The sequence below is a fragment of the Gambusia affinis genome, linkage group LG05 (genome assembly GCF_019740435.1).
Source record: "Gambusia affinis linkage group LG05, SWU_Gaff_1.0, whole genome shotgun sequence".
NCBI lineage: Eukaryota > Metazoa > Chordata > Actinopteri > Cyprinodontiformes > Poeciliidae > Gambusia > Gambusia affinis.
In genome coordinates this window covers 12,729,378-12,750,136 of record NC_057872.1, presented here as the reverse complement: position 1 = coordinate 12,750,136, position 20,759 = coordinate 12,729,378, and the positions used below count along the sequence as shown (strand labels likewise).

At 38.5% G+C, this 20,759-nt stretch overlaps 2 protein-coding genes across 2 annotated transcripts; both read right to left on the bottom strand.

The window, feature by feature from the left end:
• Window positions 1–4,599: 4,599 nt before the first annotated feature.
• gpn2 (GPN-loop GTPase 2) lies at window positions 4,600–8,189 on the bottom strand. Its single transcript, XM_044116482.1, has 5 exons — window positions 7,364–8,189; window positions 6,502–6,658; window positions 6,253–6,413; window positions 5,008–5,138; window positions 4,600–4,807 (listed from the first exon to the last, which is right to left on the bottom strand). Exons 1-5 carry the CDS (start codon window positions 7,781–7,783, stop codon window positions 4,735–4,737), a joined length of 942 nt encoding a protein of 313 aa, XP_043972417.1. The 5' UTR covers window positions 7,784–8,189; the 3' UTR covers window positions 4,600–4,734.
• A 945-nt stretch (window positions 8,190–9,134) lies between these two features.
• Window positions 9,135–12,859, bottom strand: gpatch3 (G patch domain containing 3). Its single transcript, XM_044116481.1, has 7 exons — window positions 12,112–12,859; window positions 10,651–11,108; window positions 10,375–10,549; window positions 9,927–9,986; window positions 9,695–9,816; window positions 9,490–9,617; window positions 9,135–9,387 (listed from the first exon to the last, which is right to left on the bottom strand). Exons 1-7 carry the CDS (start codon window positions 12,515–12,517, stop codon window positions 9,204–9,206), a joined length of 1,533 nt encoding a protein of 510 aa, XP_043972416.1. The 5' UTR covers window positions 12,518–12,859; the 3' UTR covers window positions 9,135–9,203.
• Between the last annotated feature and the right edge of the window lie 7,900 nt (window positions 12,860–20,759).

The following is a 20,759-nucleotide window of genomic DNA, read 5'->3' as shown; positions in this document are numbered from 1 at the left end:
TATTTTTAGGTTGGAACACTGGGTGGGCTAATCACCTTTAATACAAGCTGCTGGACTCACTATTTTTTGGAGACAGCCAAAAGACATTTAAGGTATTTTGGCAACCTGGAGGAGAGAACATTTTCAATGATTTCAGAGACAATTTGTCTCAGACTAGGTGATTTTTTTTTTCTTTGTTTTATATTACATTTTTAGACATTTTTCATGTTTTTTTTCTTGGCTGTTGTGCTTCACTTTTAAAAATATAACTTTTCCCTAAATGCAGATGATCAATTCTAATAATCTGCAATCAATATTCAAACCATTGTTAAGGAATCATCGGTCATAAGGGGGAAACTAATTCATGTCTTAAATATAACCTTTCAGTGATGCAACTTTTGAAGCTCACTATTAAATGCACCTGAGTGATGTGTAAAAGCCCAAAACGCTTAAAATTCACACAGTGAGAGTACCAGTCTGTCTTACACATGTTTTCATCATTTCACATCTGTTGCATCTGTTCACTTTGCATGTCTCTCCACTGGCTTCTTCACGCAGTGCACTCATTTCGCGTCGTATTATTTCTCTCAAGTAGGAAATACAGTTCTCCAAAGTGTTCAGATGAAACCAACTGGGCTTGTGCTGGTTGTTGGAGTAATCGGGAAGGCAGTTATCATTGTATCACGGGACATTAAAGTTGCTCATTTTTTGAATGCCATATTAGGTCATGTGCAACATTTTGTCACGTTTCTGCCTTGTTTTGTATCTTTTTTGTAGACATTTTGGATGTCTTGAGGTCTTTTTGTGTCGCATTATATTTTAGATGTTTAAGTTAGGAATGGTTTGGGATGAGAATCCCGAGGTATTAGTATGAGCTTAGATATAATACACAAGGTTTCACTGTATCATAATATAAACAAAGCATATTTTCTAGCTACATTTATTTCAAGCAGAAAAGCAAAAGTATCCATCCTGCTGCTTAAATAATACAATATATAGATTATTACAATGTTAACTTTGAAAGGTAATGAAAGCCAATCCTTTCTGAATTTAAATGACTAGTGGTGAGGCTTTATGTGGCAGTATGGCTTTCTGCCCAGGGTGGTTCAGCTTAGGGAGAACCATGAGTCAGAAATATAGTCTTGGTTTAACAAGCAGACGTCATTCTCAAATATAGACCCTGAGTGAAACCGAAGATATTGTTTTACACCGCATATGGCTGACGACCATAAACGTAATATTTGATTTCCAACAAATTATTCAGCACAAAATTAAAGAGCAAATGTTGGTCACTTTTGCAGAAGTCTGAACTGCATTTCCCAGTCTCCACTTGACAATTACACATATTAAGACCGGTCAGTGCTCAGTTGAGTTTGTTTTCAGTGGACAGAGATTTTGTACAAAAATGACTCGAGATGTACAAAAGTTGTTCACTGAAAATACAAAGCTAACATTTCTAGTTTGTTGCGCCAATTTAGATTTAGACTAGCGTGAAAACAATATATTTGTCCCAATTTAATAACATGAGTTCAGTGTTTTGTAATGCCTTATGTTATCTACAGGTTACATGCCGACAGAATGTTTAGCAGAACAGGGCTTCCAGTCGAGTGTGTTTGGTTGTGTGTGTACAGATGGAAGGTCTAAGTGTGTGCAGCCAAATTGGTCTTATTGAAGTGAGGAGAAAGTGCATTAGTTATCTTTCAGCCAGCTGACCGACTGCACACAGCAACAGCCTGGGGAGGAGCAGCCTTCTTCCCAAATGCTCTATACAGCATGATAAAACTTCCTCTTTGTCCTTTTCTCTGATAACTAATTTTAAGGATATTCAACTTTAGAAACATTACGACTAAAACATTTTAGCAGTTTTGTAACCATGATGTTTTTAAACCCTTGGTATACTCTGATGGTAAGATTAGTCCCTTTATGATTATGTTAAGCATTTTGGTAATGTTCATGATAAAGCGATAATGTAAGAGATTTACTAGGCAATCTGTAGTACTGCATCAAAATGCTAAAAACAATTTAAATTCAGTCAGTTTGTTTGTCATAAACAGTACTCAATTTTCATACATACAGATAAATAAAAAAATATGAACCAAATCAATTCATCTGTGTTTTCTTTTTTTTTCTGTTGGTCTTTATTCAGCACTGTTTTCAAGAGTATTTCGTAAAGAGAGGCAACACGCACAGGTTTTTCCACAGCTGAAGGAGGAAGCCTTGCAGCAAGCGAGACTACCAATGCACATTCCCTCCTGTTCCCTCCCCTGCCTGCCTGTCTGCCTGCTCTGCTCTCCTCTACCACCCCCTCTCCTCTTCTCTCTCGGTCTGTATCTCACTCCAGCAGAAACACACTCTCTGCTGAGCGTGGGGGGATGGGCGCACAGGCTCCTGCTCTCTTTCTCAGCCTGCTGCAATTGAACTGAACCAAACAGAAAATTAAAACAGACTTTATCTAGCTGAAATAAGACACGTAGGCAGCTTCAAAGTCTCACAACGACCAAGAAGAATTAACCATCAGAGCTCTCTGTGCTCTACAGGCAAATGAAGCAAACATTTTTTTTTTCTCTTTCCTCTGGCAGCACAGGGTGTGTGCTCTGCATTGAGCAGGGCTGGAATGGAAATGAAAAGTGTGGAAGATAAGGAAATCAAAGGGTCTTTTTTGGAGGAATAGTTAAAAAATAAAAGTCATGAGACGCTTATTTGTTCGATTCTGTATTGATATAAATTCTGATTTGGCATGTAAGTGGGACAAGAGTGGCTTTCGGTTTCTTTTCTCACTCTAGACACACACACGCAACACACGCAAACACACGCACACACACACACACACACGAACAAAACTGTCTCTCTTGCGCTCTCTTTTCATACACAAACACACCACACATCTACCTCTAGGGGGCTTATAGAGGGAAAAAAAAGCAGGAAGTACCAATGAGGAGGCATACTTGATCACATGTACAAACACTGAAACACAATTTAACATTCTGCCTGACACACCCCCCTAATGCACACACAGCTTTGCAGGCAGGAAGCTGTCCAGAGATAATTTGCAGCCACATCACACCACAGAGAGTTAATGTGATTTCCCACATTTATGCGAGGTTCGTGAAGTGGATCACGCTTTATTTTAGTCTGACTGCAGCAGAGCGGGAAGACACACACAAAAACACACACACACAAACTATACCCAGTGATTAATGTGCGTCTTGGACTGTCTGTTTAATGGTGGTGCGAAATTCATACATATGTGATTTTTAAAAACGTATGTCGTATGGAAAAGGACACAATTGAAACTTGTGCCAATAGAAAAGAGTTTAAGCCAGATTTAGAAAAAGGGAATATCTTCCATCCCAAAGACCAGACACAGGGCCAGTTGTGCAGAAACACAGATTTAATGTGGCTTCCTCTCCCCGCCTGACTTAATTTTTCTGCTTTGGCAAAAGAAAAGATTTGGAGCAGACTTCTGGGGATCTGGGAGCAGGTTTTTGCAAGCACATGTGCCATCTGCCGGCCAGAACAGAGCCAACACACAGCAGAAACTTTCAGCTATTGCTGTTTATCTGATGCGGCGCTGGTCTGTGTTAACCAGAACTGTTCACTCCGTTCCTGTTTAGCTGTAAGGGATTACTTCAGCTTCAAAGAACTGCATTTGTAGCTGTTGCACTATGAACGTTGAAGACACCACCGCTTAATCTCGCATTTATTACATTTTATCTGGGTATAAAGTAAAATGTAGGTCTGTAGATGTATTGTGAAATTAAGTCCACACTTATTTCAAGGGACAGTATTGTACAAGATCAAAACTTTTGAGTTTTATATTATGTTATAATGCTATCCACCACTAATCAAAAACATACCTGCAGTGTTGAGTGCTTTGATTCTGTCATGCATGTTTGAGAAATCCTTGAATCTCCCGTGGCAACCATTCATGGTGCCTAAACGCTTGCTCTCATGCTGCCTTTTCCAGAAAGCTCCTCCAGCTCCTTCAGACTAGCACCAGCAGCAATTAGCAAACACCTGGAAGAACGGCACATCTGCTGAGCTTAACATACAAGCTACTTCTCATTGAAGGTAAAAACTCAGTTAAAGCTTTAGTTGTGATGATGTATTGAACACGGAGAGAAAGATCAGGAGCTTCTTAAAGAGACAGAGGCCTAAATTCAAGCCTCTGTCTCTTCAATTTTAAGTTAGCATAACTTAAAATTTATTTCAAGTTACATTTGCATTTTTATAACTGCAGTTAGCATAGTTATTCTATTGCACTATAAAATGGCACTATGTGGCTAGAAAATACATCACACTGTCCCTTTAAAACAATCTGAACCATAATAAGATCGGAGGAATGTTTTAGTGGTCATAGAAATGAATATCTTAGTTTCCCTGTTCCCACTGAAGAAAGGAATCCTCTCAAGATGATACCACCACCACGTTTCACCATGAGTAGGATGTGATCCTGGTGATTTGCAGTGTTAGTTTTCAGTTACATATGAAAAGTTCTGTCTTGTTCTTATTAGACCATACATTTTTAAATTGTGATCTAGTTTGTGAGTGTTATGCAGTGCTATAGAACACATGGCCACAAAAAGCAAAAAGCAAAATTAAAACGAAGCTTTTTACAAGTTTCAAAATTGTACATTATTAATTTTTTATTATAATAAACTTTACATGACAAAAACCAACACAAATGCTGCCAAAACTGGTTCGGTGGTGCTAAAAGTGCCTCCGGTTTTGTCCACTTCATTTGAGCTCTTGGTGTTACAGTTCCATCATTTCCTCCTCCACGGTCTTCTCACCGGTTTCAACATATCGCTCTTGCACTCCAAGAGTTCTAGCGGGTCAGACATTAAGGGAAAGCACATCAAAGTCCCACGAATGTTCAGTGCATGTTATTATTACATAATTTTTTTTTTTTGACATAACTGATACTTCTGGTGAGGTATGACCAAACGGCCAGAGAATGTTAAACTTTAATGTGTTTAGTTTGACTCTGAACCCAGATGAGTCACCGCAGTGGCTGAGAAAGGATACGAGCTGAACTGGAAGTCTGCCCCCACAGCCGCTGACATCATCGCCTGCAGATTCCTCTCCTCCAGGTCTCCGAAGCAGTACCCGTTGGCCTTGTCCACCGCCCGTAAGACCTGAATCATGCTGTCCTTGTCCTGGGGAGAGGAAAAGCAGTGGCATGTGATCTGGGGGACTTTCCCGAAAGAAATTCAGAGAAACTGCCCCCTGACAAAACATGTGCCTAAAAATACTCTCACTGAAACCCTTGTCATACATTGTATGAGGACATTTCTATTTGTTGTTTCAGCGTTTGCAATTTTTAATTTTTTTTAAAAGAGAGATGTCTTTTAGAGAAGACAGTGATCAGGCTTCCTCAGTCTCAAGTTTGGCTTTGTGAGATAAATTAAGATACATAGGAAGCAACAAAAAGTTGGACTTCTGATAAAAAGCCAAGTTTTGCTCCTCTCTCACCTATTGTCAAAGATTAGAGTTGCTTTAAACTCGCAACATGAGGAGTAAAAGTGCAAAATAAATAAATAAATAAATAAAAATCACTTGTAGTAATAATAGGTCAAACACTTCCGTCTCTTTACACATGACTGCTCCAATCTTCAGTTTCAAAGGCTACAGGTTTATTACTGACCTATCTGGACATGTCAAGTGAGTGAGTTTGAATTTGACGCAGCTCATTAATATTAAGTTACTATGAAGATAATACAACACAGCAAAACTGAAGACTTTAAACTGCTGGCAAAAGTTGCTTGGTAAGACATTCTTATAACTTACTCAGGGTTCCTACTGAAGCAAAACGCTTTAAAGCTGATGGGAGCCACAAATTAAAGTAAAAAAATAAAGAAATAAAGAAATAATTGAATTTTAGTATATAATAATTAGAGCACTTTAACTGCTATGAAATACAAAAAGCAAAACCTTTTATTCTTTTTAAAAGTATTTTTAATGATTATATTATCCACAGTGTTAAGTTTTAAATTATTCCTTATTTTAATCTTTTTGCAATAAAATCTTTTAGAACTGTGCAATATATCTAATAACAATCCTCATCACAATGCCAGTGTGTGCAATATCACAATTGTGAAAGACGGGGCTTGGATGCAATATTGAATAGGATGTTATCAACCCAAGGGTCATCCCTTCATGCTCCAGTTAGATGGAGGCCAACTCCTTCTACTGCATGTTCGCAGCACCTGAGACGTTAAAGCTCACAGAGTTTCGCTACATTTGTGAAACGACTGAAAGCCGCAGCGGTACCTGCACATTGAGAGGCACGAAGGACACGAGGCCGTAGTCTTGGATAACTTCCGCTAACTTTTCGTTAAGGTGGTGAAACTTTTTAAAGAAGGGGTCTGCGGCCAAGTGGTCGAGAAGATAGGTCAGGTCCATAACCTCTGTGTAGAAGTCAAGGTTGAATGCTGTAAAACAAAAAAGTGGAGTGTAAAGCCACTTGACAAGAAATTCTTCCTGCTTCTCGAGTTATAATGCGAGTAACTCTTTGCATACCCAGTTTTCCATATTGTTCAATCAAGTCCATCTTGGAGAGGATGTTGACGTGAGGAAGCTCCACGTGCAGCATGGTGGAGAGAGACGTGCACAGCACCGAGATGAACTTGGCCGGGTCGGCGCAGTAATGAGAGTCTACAAGGTGCACTGCTGTGAGCTGAACATTAAAAAAAAAAAACAACAACACACAAACAATGTGACAGAATGAGAATCAGTTCATCTCGTTTTTAGTTTGTTAAATTAGTATGTTGTATACAGTGCCTTGTAAAAGTATTTATATTTATAGTTGTTTCTCATTATATAAACTTTTTCACATTTGGGCTAAAACACTGGAAAACCATATTCCTCTGTGATTATATTTACAGTTGGTTTGGATTATGATTCTACAAGCTTCCAAATCTAGAGACTGATATTTTTGCCCATTCTTTTTAAAGTAACTACACCACCACCAGTCTTTTTCAACTTGTAGCATGTTTTAGCAGGGATTGAGCTGTAGTAAACTCCACCACCTTTGACCAGCTTCCAAATCCCTACCAAAACAAAAGCATCATGCACCATGTCTTACCATGGGGTGCTTTTTTATCCCATGGTGTGTAATGTCAAGAGTTTCTGCACACACATTATTTTGAATGAAGTTCTTTACTTATGTTTTATGGCAAAACCTTTGTGGCCTTTACAGAACAGCTGGACGTAAATATTGATATTAAAGTATGCAGATTTACTAAAGAGCTGACTGCTTCTGCACTGGGGTTTTCTCAGGAGTACTGGAGTAAAACGGGGATAGGTCTGTGGCAAGACACCGTATTTTGAAAGTATTGCATAAAGAATGGGATCATTATTTATTGTTGGTAAATAATCTTACTCTGAAATTCCACTTGGCCAGCTGTGAGAATATATTCTTCACTGAACTCTGGTGGGTGTAAAGCTCCACCTGTCCAGGACAGTCAAACAAGAAATAGCAGTCACTGTATTGTGTCAGCTTGCTCTCCAGCCAGTCCAGGTTGGCCTCCACGTACTCCATGCAGTATAGAAGTCCACCATTAGGCCCGAGTTTCAGGTTCTCCATAACATCATCCAGAGTGACCAGCTCCGCGACGTCCACTGCACAGGAATAAGGAATCCCTTCGTTGGCTGGGTCCATGTTCACCACCACCACCTTGCGTCCCAGGCTGGTCAGGAACTCCTGCATCCCCTGGCAGTAAGTGGTTTTACCTGAACCTGGTGGGCCGATGACCACCTGACCGAAGCGCAGGGAGGGTTTGAGTCCAGGCTGAACGGACATGGTGGTACGAACTGGGTGCAGAAGCTCACAGTAACTGGGACCAGTCAGTCAGAGGGAGCAGGTGTGACAGCATCAGGCTGTGTTGCTACCGAGCAGCTACTGTTTGTTGCTTCTGGTTAAAAAAAAGGCACAAAATACACGTTTCCTCGCACTAATAACTAAACTAAAAATAATAACAATAATAAAAAGTCCTGGCCCTTCCTTCGATAAATAAGTTGAGTAAATAACCTAACCGTGAAAGGTTTACAAAAAACCTCCAATTAAACGTTACTTAAATTACTTATTGAGATTTAAGACGACCTTAAAATCTATACCTAAACATCAATAAATATATGCCACATAACGTCGCCTAAGTATCACGCATGCAAACTTCAGTTGGTAGCTATCAGGCTAAAGCTATGAATGACATCCGGGTTATTTGGGTTGTTTTTCAAAATAAAAGCAGCCATTTCTTAATTCACAGAATTCCTACGCACATTTAATTTTAAAATGTAACACTTTATGCATTTTTTTTTTAAATATTTGTCTTTCAAATTCCAACCTTGTTTTACTTAGGTAAACAAAGCAAGTTAATTAAGAACTCAGCAGGCATTTCAAAAGTGCCCTTTATTTAGTCAATTGAGAAATAAAAAAACCCACTCATCCAAATGATGTTTATGGGGAAGAATTGGAGGGATAAAACGTTATAAAGAGAAGAGGAATGTAATCTTTAAATTTAAGGTACCCTATTAAATAGTAAACCTTATGCATTTCTCTCTGTGCCTGGACTCTATCCAGGGAGGGAGAGCCTAGAATAGATGGATTTAATTTTTAAGTCTCAGTCAGACTTCTATCAGCTCTATCTCTGTGCAGTGATTTTCTTCCTGGGAGATGAAACTGTACCCCAGGTTAAATTTTTTTCTCTATTTTGTTGCCCGCTAGCAGGTTTTCTCAAGGACTGCCCTTTATTAGCTCTGACCAGATTTTTTTTTATTCCCACTTACAAAAAAAAAAAATATATATATATACAATGACTGAATAAATAAAAAATAAAAACATTCCCACGTCATAATGCTGCCGCTATCATATTTATAAGTGGGCCTAGCGAGTTCTGGGGGTTTGTTTTCCTCCACACAGTTATAAGGATATAGACCAAAATGTACAATTTTAGTGTCAGCTGAGCAAAGGGCCCTATGGGACATGTTTACTTTGGATTATGACAAACTGCAGATAATGGCTAACTTTTTGTTATTCTTTAGTAAATGGCAGTTTCATAGTTTTAATGCTGCAATTTAATATACCACTGATTATTACTTTGTGGAATAACAGAATCACTGTGAGGCACAAGGGAAAATATGGACACAAAATTTAAAAAATTGAAATTTTTTATTATAAAAATCTAATAAAACAAAACTATACATTTTGCAGATGGAGCAAGATGTCATCGTTTTGATCCGATGCTGCCACCTGGCTGCCAGCCTCTGTACTTCATGCTGGTGTTGGGTTGTCGCCTCCATAAGGTGTCGCCTTCATCTATGTCTTTGGGTTTGTCGTACACCGTACCGATGAGATAGTCTGTTCTGGCCTTCTTCACAGGGTGAAACACCAACTTTTCTCCATGATATCTGCAGTAAAAGAAATCCAGAATTCAGTTTCTTCCACTATTAGATGGTTCTTGAATTAAATCCTGTCCGTTTATTGATTCTCTTTCAAGTATTCACACTCACCCAAAGCCTCTTTTGCAGTGTGGATGTTGGCCCTCATTCGCCAGAGCTTCAGGAATCCCAACCTGGCTGTTTCCCAGCCCTTCGCCGTCCCTCCAGCCCTGCTGCTCCATCACTCGTCGGCCAAAGCCCTAATCACGTAAAAGAAATGTGAGCAATATTCACACACAAGAGTACAGGAACATATGATCTAAATAAGCCTGCTTACTTTAGTAAACCTCTCAAAGCTGCCAATCGACTGATTGTGCCCTGATCCGTCTTCAACGCCGCCCCTCAGCCTCTTCTCATAGCGCATTTTTATGTAGTCACGAGCGTCCATGTCGCCTCCATCTATGAGAGGAACGGTTAGCATTATTCTGACTATCAGGTTAAAAGGAATGCTGTTTAATCCATTATTTAGTCAAGATGACGATTATAGGTGATAGAAACGGCTCGGATACCTTTGTCATAGTAAACGCTCATGTCGACATCCCAGTCGTCTGCCGTTTGCTCGTCAAAATCTACAAAAAGAGCAGATTCACATTATTTTACAGGGAAGGCAGAGATTAAATGCATAATTTTTTCCCCAGCCATTTTTGTGTGAGCAAAATGTGTTCATGTGCATCTCATAAAAGTAAACAAATTCTTAGAAAAAATTTAATAGCATAAAATACACATTTAACTTTTTTTGCTATATAATTACAGTAAAAAAAAAAGTACTAGATCCACTGGAAGACATTTTTCACTCAAGACATTTTCCTGCAAAAAATGTGTAACTGCAGAAAAATCTGCCATGGAACAGAATGTGAAGAAATTCAAGAATTAAAAACTTTTACAAGGCACAGCATATTTCCAACTTTGAAAATCATTTGGAAAAACAGATTTATATTTGCTGTTTTCATGTCTCACCTCCCTCGTCCTCCTGCCAGTACTGAGCGTCGGTGTAGAAGACCAGACCAGAACCTCCTTTTTCCCACTTTAGCTCAATCTCTTCCTCATACAGCCTCTCTTTGCTTCGCTCCTGGCTGGTCACGTCGTCATGCAGGGCCTCGTGGCGTTCCCACTCTTCACAGCGGTCGTCATCCTGCAACCAGGCATAATTTTATGAACCCAAAAGAAAAGATGATGGTTAGTTATGTACCTTAACAAAAGGATTGGTTTTTAAATACTCTTAATAAAACGTACATCATCTACATTTGACTGCGCGTCCTCCCCTTCTTCTTCATTCGGCGTGTCGTCAGCCTCCGTTGTGTGTACATCGTCAGCCTCGTGTCTCGATTTTGAAGACGGAGCCTTCAGCGAGCCTGGCCCTGATATCTCGTATCCGGCAGCTGTTAACACCGTCTCCTCTGCGGCAGGGAGGGTGCGCGTGTTGTGGTAGTGGAAGGGCACGTTTCCGTAGCGACGGCTGGAGCTGGTCTTTGGGAAAGTGAGACCCAGCTTTCGGATGAGGCGTGGAGGGAGGCGACACGACTGGATGAGTTGCAGGAAGACTTTGATGGTCGTGCCCACGTTCCCGTTCTGCATCAGAGCAGGAGGGCTCAGCTCAGGCAGCCTGCTGAGGTCAGCTTCAGTGAAGAGCTCAGTGAAGGAGACATGGTGGCGCTGCTCATACTTGGTTTTATAAGGGAAGGAACCTTCACCTGAAATGACAACGACAATGTTGGGCAGACTTTATCTACATATATTTGATCTTTTTTCAGCATTCAAGGCTCCATTTAAAAAAAAAAAAAAAAGAGAAGCTTTTTTCCAGCCTTAAGCTTTTGGTTTGTTTTGAAGATTTTGTTACCATTCTTCTGTAATGTTGGGAACTTGAGTACAAGACTAGTACAAAATGAGTTTGATCATCTGCATGGGTTCCACAAAGCTTCAATTGCGAAATGAAGGACAATTTTATTGTTGCTCTGTTTTTTTTTTTTTTTTTTAGTATTAAGACAAACTTAGATCAGGCACTATTTGAAACCCTTAAGATTTGTGTAAACATATTCAACTAATAAAGACTATTTCCATCCCAGTTTGTGATCTGTGATTGCTTTATATTGTTTGTAAAAAAAAAAAAACATTATTAAAAAACTTAATTCCATAAAACAGCAGTGCCAATGCTGTGCCATAAAGAACCACAGATTCAGTTAAAAAATCCTGGTCCACGAAGGTTAGGACAAGGAGAAAAAGCAGTGAAATATTCATCCTTTAAAAAAAACATCAAGGTGCATTTATCTATGGTTTAGATCAGCAAATTAAATCCCAAATCGCCCAGTACAACAAACAAAAAGTAGTATTTCGATGCCTAAATTAAACATATCATCTAGATGAGATCTCATCAACTAGAAAGCCCTTCACAAATTCTAACATATTATTATTATTATTATTAATAATATTTTCTTTTAGATCTTGAAAAAAAAAAAAAATTCTTTCTCCCAAAGATCCAGCTTTGGGGAGTGATAACTTTCATGGATTTGAAGTGAGCGTAGGAGATGTGCATAGGAGCTCTGAGTCACGTACGATCATCGAGTAATTAAACTACTGCTTTATGAATTTAATGACTATTTCCTGTCATAAGAAAATGAGTAATACTCCACTTCAACAATGTAATCAAATGACTGGCTCCTTTATGTATATATCTATTGTACTGCATCATTCACTAACCTTTGTCATGCGAGACTCTTATTCTCCTGATAACACAGCGTCTGGCCAGCCAGTTTCCCTTCGAGTCGATCCAGTGGTTCCCCGCATACATCCTGATGAACCTCTCAGCATGTTCAGCATGGACTGAAACGATACAACAGCACGACCTCACCGCCACCCTCTTCGACACACAGCTGGTCTGAGTTGATTCGTGGGGCTCTGGGGATAGTGAGCTAGCTGTCTCTCCGTCTTGGTCCACCGTAGGTTCGGATCCTTCGGGCTCTCTTAGAACTTCCGGTCGATGTCGGTAGTGAAAACAGTGAAAGCCGCCGCTCTCTATAAACTGGCTGAAATAATTCCTCAGGTCCGCCGAGTGGAAGGCTACGGGAATGTTGCCGATAGCTAGATACACAAGCGGTTCCGCCATGACTGTTTACGTTCGCGAACAAATTAGGAAACGTCACTTCCGTTACTGTGGCGGCTTTGCCACTGCGTACGCCACCTAGTGAGACAATTCTGCTACTGCAAGAAACAAACCGAGGTCTATGGCAAGTCAATGTGACATCTAGTGAAACCGAAAATGACGCATGTTTTTAAAAAATGTTCTCCAGTTAAAAAAAAATAAAAATCTGAAGCGTGTCAGCAGTTTGTAAAACCATATATCGCTGCGGTTATGGTCGCAGGTTTGTGGAGTATGTGTCTGCCAGCTTTGGACATCAAAGTTGAACTTGAGCAGATGAAGTTTAGTCAAGTTGGATCAAAACTATCTGAGAACACCAAGTTTTATGTCTTGTCACGTCTTAAGATTTGGACTTTGACTGAACAGCTCTAACGCATAAAATGTTTTGATCTTAACCACTACCTCTATGTTTTATGTTTCACTGGTCTGCAGAAAGGTGCAACTCCTTTCATGTATTGTTAAAGTGCTAACAAATTGAGAGAAACCGGAATTTCCCACTGAGAGACAATAAAGGTTATTTCTATTCTATTCTCTTCTATTCTCTTCTATTCTATTCTATTCTATTCTATTCTATTCTATTTAGTTCTATCCATCTTCCCATCAACTCTGACTGGTTTTTCTGTATGCATCCCCACAAATTGATGCTGCTATCATTGCATGTCTTTATTGGGATGGTGCCTTCACAGTGATATGCAGTGTTAGTTTTCTGCCATATATAGCCTTTTGAATATACACCAGAAATTTCAGATTTGTTGTAATTTTATCAAAGAGGTTTCTAACACATGTTTGCAATGTTTCCTACATGGCCTGTGGCTACGTTAAGATGGACTTCCTATTGTTTGCTTTTAACAAAGACTTTCTTGTTGTGCTTTCATAAAGGCCAGATTTGCAAAAGAAAAACCAATATTTGTCCTGTCAACACATTCCCTCACTTGCTCTGTAGAGCTCTGCTGCTTCTCCACATTTATAATCGACCTCTTGGCTACTTGAGAAGTTCACTGGTTGTACTGGATTTAATTTAGAAATTCTAGATTAAAAGCGTGTTTGATACAAATGAACAACTCTTTATTAAAATTTTTATTTATATGTAGAATACAAATTAAAGCCATACATATGTTTTCTTCCACTTTTCATAGTAGGTGTAACTTTGTGTTGGTATATCACATAAAATCCCAAGTAAAATATATAGAAGTTTGTGGTTGTAATGTGACAAAGCACAGGATCTCTTATACTACTTTTTGTGATATCAATGGCTGAATAGCTGGTATAAGTGGAAATACTGTACTAAAATATCAAAATATATTGAAAGTTAAATTGACAATTCTCTAAGAGCAAGCTTTCTTTTTTCTTTAGAAACAGTTATAAAAGCTGAAATCTCAGTTTAAACTAGGCCTTTAGACTCCTTGCTTTTTTTTAACCATCTTGTTGCAGAGGTTTTGCAGATCTGCTCGGGGTTGTTGTCCTGCTGTCTGAGCCATTTTTAGCCAAGACTCATCATGAAGTACCTCAGTGCAGACGAGTTCATGGTCAGCACGATGACTGCGAGGTGCCCAGGTCACCTGACACAAGTACATTCATTCCCCACCTGATCGACAGGCTGCAGGAGGTGTTCATGCTGAACTGATGAACTTGATTTCCTCTGAATGCATTTCTGTGCACTTTAGTCTCACCTGCACAGTTTTTTCAGAAGTAGCTTTAAAATGTGAGTCGTTTTTTTTTTTTTTTTAGAGCAAAGAGACTTTCTTCTGGAGACGCATCCAAACTAAGCTAAGTTTAATCAACCTGTGTTGTAATGAACTTTTCTGATTTGGTTTCATCTGGAGTAAAAATCTTGGCTCTCAGTATTTAATTGTATATTTAGTTCTACTCTATTTATCGTGTAGTTGCGCACATCATAATCTAATCTCGGGGTGAACTTCCACTGAAGATTGGTTTTAAGATGTCTTCCTTTTCTATAAAGTCTGGTGTTATAAAAAAACAACAACAAAGGTCCAGTTTAAGCGCTTTAACCTATTTGGAAAATCTCCAATTGACACAAACTTATATGGGAAATCAGGACGTCTTTTCTTCTTGTACAAACTTCTACCTTTCTAATTCAAAGAGGTCTTCACGCTCACTGATGGTTGCTTATTGAGTGCCTGGAACTGCCAGTGTGTGGAAACTACTTACGCAGAAACTACTTACTTTGCTTTTTTTACACAATGCTACTATTAAGATAAGCTTCACGCTAAAGATCGGACACTAAGCTCTGCTTACTGCAAAAGTCAAATAATTCAAATATAGTTTTGGAAAAGCTTATAAACTTACCTGCTTAATAACGATGTTTTCAATCTTTCACGCAACCGAGTGTTTTTCCCCTACTGTTTCACATTAAATAAATTTAGTCAGTCAAAGTTCACTAACCCAGAGGCTAACTCCTGCTGTGGCCTTCAACTCAGACTTTATCATTATATTTTGTTAGTAATGGGCAGTAAAACTAAAGTCAGTAGTCTGAACTCCGACATCATTTTTACATATCATTTACCCCAGATTATTCAGCCGAAGTCATGGTCACTCTGGTTATGAGAGGATCCTACTAATGATAAGAAATATGTTTTGCTGTTCATGTCTCTATAATTTTACTTAAACGACCAGTAATAAAGTTAACACTCCTCCTGATATTCTTCTTCGAAATGAAAAGTAACATTTTTTCTAACCAAAGTGGTCTTGTAATCTAATGTTTCATTTACATGTAGATGTAGCAAAATGATCTAAAAAAAATAACTTTGACATTGAAATATTATTGCTTGATGTTTAAGTTTTTTTGTAGACCACATTGAAAATTTCTAGTATGCACTGATTCGTAGAGTAGAACAGTATAATAAATATGACACATAAGGTTTCCAGAGACAACATTTTTTGGTGAAAAAAAAAAAATATATTAATCCGATGTTATAAAAGCTTTATCATCTTAATAACTTCTGTACTTATTAAAACCATGTTATTGCTTTTGTCAATAAAGCTATCTAAGCTCAATAAATTTAAGTGTAAGCTTATGTCATTGAGGCCTATATAGTTAATGCATTTGCTATATTATATATCAAATTATAAATGGCTAATGACATTTTGTCTTATTTTTGGTTGCATGCTGAACAACCTTTTCTTCTGACAAGGGTTTTTTTTTTAAGAAGAGACGCAACATGTCAAAGCCAAACATCGGCCACAGCGTTCCCGTTTTCCTAAAGTTATAAAGAATTCATATCTGCCCATTTTAAACATGAAGCCTTGTGTAAAAGTCCTCATAACTAAGTATCTTGACAGGATCTCTTTCAGAAGAGGAGCTTTCAAAAGCTGGAATTGCGTCAGATTTTTAAATACTTCCAAATTGTTTAGCTTTCTAACCTTTTTCTTTATTTCTATGAATATTTAGCAATCAAATGTTTCATGTATTTAATCATAAATTCCAAGCTTTCTTTTACAACACTGGTGTTTACAAACTTAGAAACTGATTCCAGCCAATCTACTTCTCTTTGTCTGCTTTCTGTCTAATCTACTCCTCATGGTTCATTTTTCCTTCTGGTGTTCAGTAAACACTGTACAGCTATTTGTAGTACACTTGGTCTCAGATTAGGTCTAGTGTGCATTCTCAGTTGTTATCTCACTTTATCAGGATATAGGACAGCCTTCTGAGTTTTGGACTTACTCACTAATATGTTGTACTCGTGTATGTATGTATTTAGTGCCTTGTAAAACTGTTGAGACCACTTGAACGAGTTATTGTTCCGCCATCTGTGGGCATTCATTTTCAGGTGGACTTTGACTGGGCCACCCCAACATATCAATGTATTGCAATATGTTCTAAAATAATCTGTACAACTCCAGCGGTGTGTTTTGGATTGCTTTCCTGCTGGAAGGCGGATATTTGGTTTCCATGGAAATGGCTGTGTAAAATTTCCCAGGCTGATAGATGTTAATGGATTCTTTATATGTACATAATATGTTGCTTTTTGATGCTTTTAAGCCTAATTCGTGCTGTTGTAAAGATTATATTTATGCGATTTCTTAATTCTGACAGTCTATTCGAGATTTCCACGTTTGCGCACATAGCACAGGTTGCTAAATAAAACCTCCTTCAAATGCTGAGTAACGACGTTTTCTTGACATGATCCACTTGTGTGACATTTAAGTGAGAATAAATGTGAGAGTATCTGAGCTTATTACTCACTACAAGGTAATTTTGTTTTTTATTACATTTAGCAAAAAATTCTAAAAGGTATTTCCTTTAGTTCCTTTTAGTATTTATATTATTTGGATTTCTGAGAATGGTTTACATATACCTACGTCCTAGCATGTAAGAAAGACACACTGCTGTATTGTTTTAACTATAGCATTACCCCTTTACGTAATGCTATAGTGATAAAACGGCGGATAAAACTCACTTGGTTGTTTTTTTTTTTTTGTCAAGTCACCACAGATGATCTCATCGCTCGCCCACATCAGATCATTGAAAGTCCAAAGTAATGCGACATAACCTTGCTTAGAAGTGGATCATAAACCTGACCGAGCAATATGAGTATAAATGCAGCTTTAATTTCTGAGAACATTTGTTCAACAATCACAACCTCATCTTGGTGTTGATGACCTTGTCCAAATAGAGCCAGGAATCGTCCGTATTTGCTGTGAAGTAGAGCGTGGAGTCATGCTCCTCTTCGTCGTGCACACAGAGAGCCAGGAGTTCACTGACCCAGTGGGAAAAATAACGGGAGGAAGTAAAGTTAACACAAGTTGGGTGTCAGGGGAAAGCTTTAGAAGAAGAGCAAGCTGAGTTACAGGGAGTTTATATGCATAATATATCACAAGCACCTTTACATATTTAAAATGTAGCTTATGTTTTAAATATGTAAATTAAAGGATCATTGAAAGTGGAATTATGTTGTAACAGTTCCAATTCTTGACCTATTTAAGTTTGTTTTGATTTTAAATGACTACAGATGTGAAGATTTGGATCATCTTTGGAAAACATCACATCACATCCAGCCTGAGGCGGTACTTCCTCCCTCCCAGAACATTCCACTTATAGACTGAAGGACATTTTATTTTTACTGTCCAGGCTGAGATAAGTGTCTGTCCTCCGTGCCCGTCTCTGCCTGCTCCTAACCTCTATAAACACAGGCCTTATCACAGCCATTTACAACTGTCATCATGCTTCATGAAGACTAAGAGCTGCCAGGGTGCATTACAGGTCACCCTGTAAGAAAAAAAAAAAAAAAGAAAGAAAATGCTCACATTCCTTCTAATTGTAATATGTTTTCTTGTTTTCAAGTCGCACTCCTTCGCATACGGGTGATTATTTCTGGTATAGATGGTTAGTGTGTTAAAATGAGATTACATCTGGGGGGGAAAAAAATGAGGTTGTAAAATATTTTCTAGAGGAATTCTTCAAGGAATGAGCAGGGGCGCTGCTAGGAATCTTGGGCCCCAAGACAAAAAATTGAATTGCCCCCTCTCTCCCTACCCCCAAGCAGCTGCTGTTGCAATTTTCTGAGTCTTTTTGGGCCATCAAAAGCGTCACAATTTTAAAGGATCGCAACTGCCTTGCTTTCTTTGGTCCAATACTGATAACTTGCACAATATTTACTGCTGGTGAATTTTACATCCAACAGCCTGCATAAAGTATGCAAGTAGGTTGCTTAAATTTTTTCTATTAGTTTTAGCTTACTGAAAAAAGTCATAGGCAACATGCAAGATATATATGAAGCAATCCAGACTTCTCAAAAAATGCTATGTGTTGCATTTGCATTTTATTCAAGCTGCAGTATATAACTTTAATAAAAAAAAATATGCTTTTTCCATATTTGTTAAAGCTGTCACCATGTTGTGACAGTTTAATATGAGACAGATAATCTGTGCAAACAATCAATCTCCTCCCCCTCTTTCCTGAGCTACTATTGCTGGCTAAAGTAATGCGACGTTCCGACCAAAACAGCCAATCAGAACCAGGAGGAGTGTCTTAGCGCTGTCAATCAATCTAATTCACTCACTGCTAAATGTGCTAATGGTGGAGAAACAACTTATCATTACAGGAAAAATGTTTATCTGTTGTCATTGGTAGACTGAGCATTCACAGCAGGCTGAGTTAGCAGCAGCATAGGGATGAGCAGCCGCATGAGATTGTGATTGACAGCGCTAAAACTCTCCTGTCTCTGATTAGTTGTTTCTAGATAGCACTGGGAGAAGGCAGAGGAAATAGATTTTTCACAAATTATCTCTCATACCATACTGTCACAACATAATAACAGTTTTAAAAAATATGAGAAAAATATCTATTTATATAAAAGTGACATACTGCAGCTTTTATTTCACTTAGCAGAGGGCAGGTCAGGAGAGACGTGGGTTGGACCTGCTGCTGACTGACTCATCTGTTAAGTGTGGTAAAAAGGTAAAGGGACAAGTTAAATATATGAATATGTTGGTAATTTATTTCCTTAATTTATTAGATGCTTGCGAAATGGAGGCAAACAATGGTCTGAAGCTGAGCTATTTATGCTAAATGGTTGATAATCTCACACAGTCTACTCACCTTTCTCGGAGGAAGAACTGGGTTACAAATGGACGCTTTTACCTTTTTCTCTCTCTGTCTCTATTTTTTGAAAACCAAACTTTTTTCCTTTTTCTTAGCAACACAGTAACAGCTACAGTCGTTCTTGCTTTCTACTGACTGCTGCTGAACACTGTCACCGTCAAGGCGCTAGGCAGGAACGAACCATTTCATGCAGATCCGGGGGCGTGTTCAGGGCAAATGTGTGCTTCTTGGTCTGGGACTGGGACGTGTAACATTTAATTTTTGCTGCTAGAAACAATTTGAAAAAAACACAATGTAATTAATTTTGTAATTGACAGGGCCCCATTTCTTAAAATTTCTATGAACAAAAAAAAAAAAAAAAAGTGGAGGGCCCCCTGTTCTCATAACAACAGGGGGCCCTTTTGTTATGACAAAATATGTTATGACAATTCCTTGGAATTGTCATAGGTTTTCCCCCCTATATGGCGCACCTGGGAATGAGTAGAGAGAGTAATGAAGTAAGGCAAACACTCGGTGACTGGTGCTGCCAGTTGTGTCTGGCGTCTAATCTCTTTATTGCAGTTTTACACTACATGACTGACCTTGACTTCGCTGCTCCACAGTTTACCTCTTCTCCTGGAACTTCCCCTCTGCAACACTTTAAAGCTTCTGGGCAACACCCCAAGTTAAAAAAAAACAACAACAAAAAAAAACCTTTTTGTGCCATTTAACCAAGGCATAAACATTTTTCATGTGTATCGACCGAGGAGCTAAACGTCCGAATTGAAAAAAAAAAAAAAAAGAAAAAAAGAAGAAGCATCTGTTACCGTTTTGTTTATGTGAGATCATAATAAAGTCATTTGCTTATCGTATTCCCCCCTCGGTGCCAGGCACAGGCAGGATAATAAATTAGGACTGTGGGACATTGCGTTGCCTGTCACAGAAACCATAAATAGAAATTCCATGATCTAATTAATGTTTTTTAATCTGTTTTGATTATTTTAGAATAACAACATCCACGTTGCGTATAACCAACACCATCCTTTTAAATCAGAATGTTGTTGAAAAGTTTATTTATTTAACTTATTCACACATGTACAACGACAATGATCACCCACATGATGTTGTTTGTGAAAATTAGATAATTACCTTAAGACCAGTTACACACATTCCCACACAAAATTTGCGTTATGGTTATATTAAGGCCTAAATCACAGGGAAAATTAACGACTTTTCAGCTGAAAGAAGATTTGATGAAGTAATCGGATGTTTGCAGAAAGCTGTATGCGAGCATATGAATGCAAAGTGGAAGGAAATAGTGTGATAGAATAAGATCCACTTTATTTCATTAAGTTCAAAGTCAGCAAACCCATCCACCTGCCATGTTTGAGGCATGCCCAGCTGACCAGCTTTACGATTTTTCCACCAGGACTTTGCTGCATTGCTCCTGCCCGCAATGCCAACAATACCAATACCTGTCGTAATGGGTGGATTTTAAAAGAGGACAAAGTGCAGAGTGAAGTTAGATGGAAGTTTAAATAAAGAAATAAACAATGAACTTCAAATGACGAACCGTAGGAACCTGGAAAGTAGATGAAATGTAACGAAAGGAGCCAGAGGAGAACAATGACATCAGGAAGCTGAATAGAGGAGGGAGTGGAAATGACA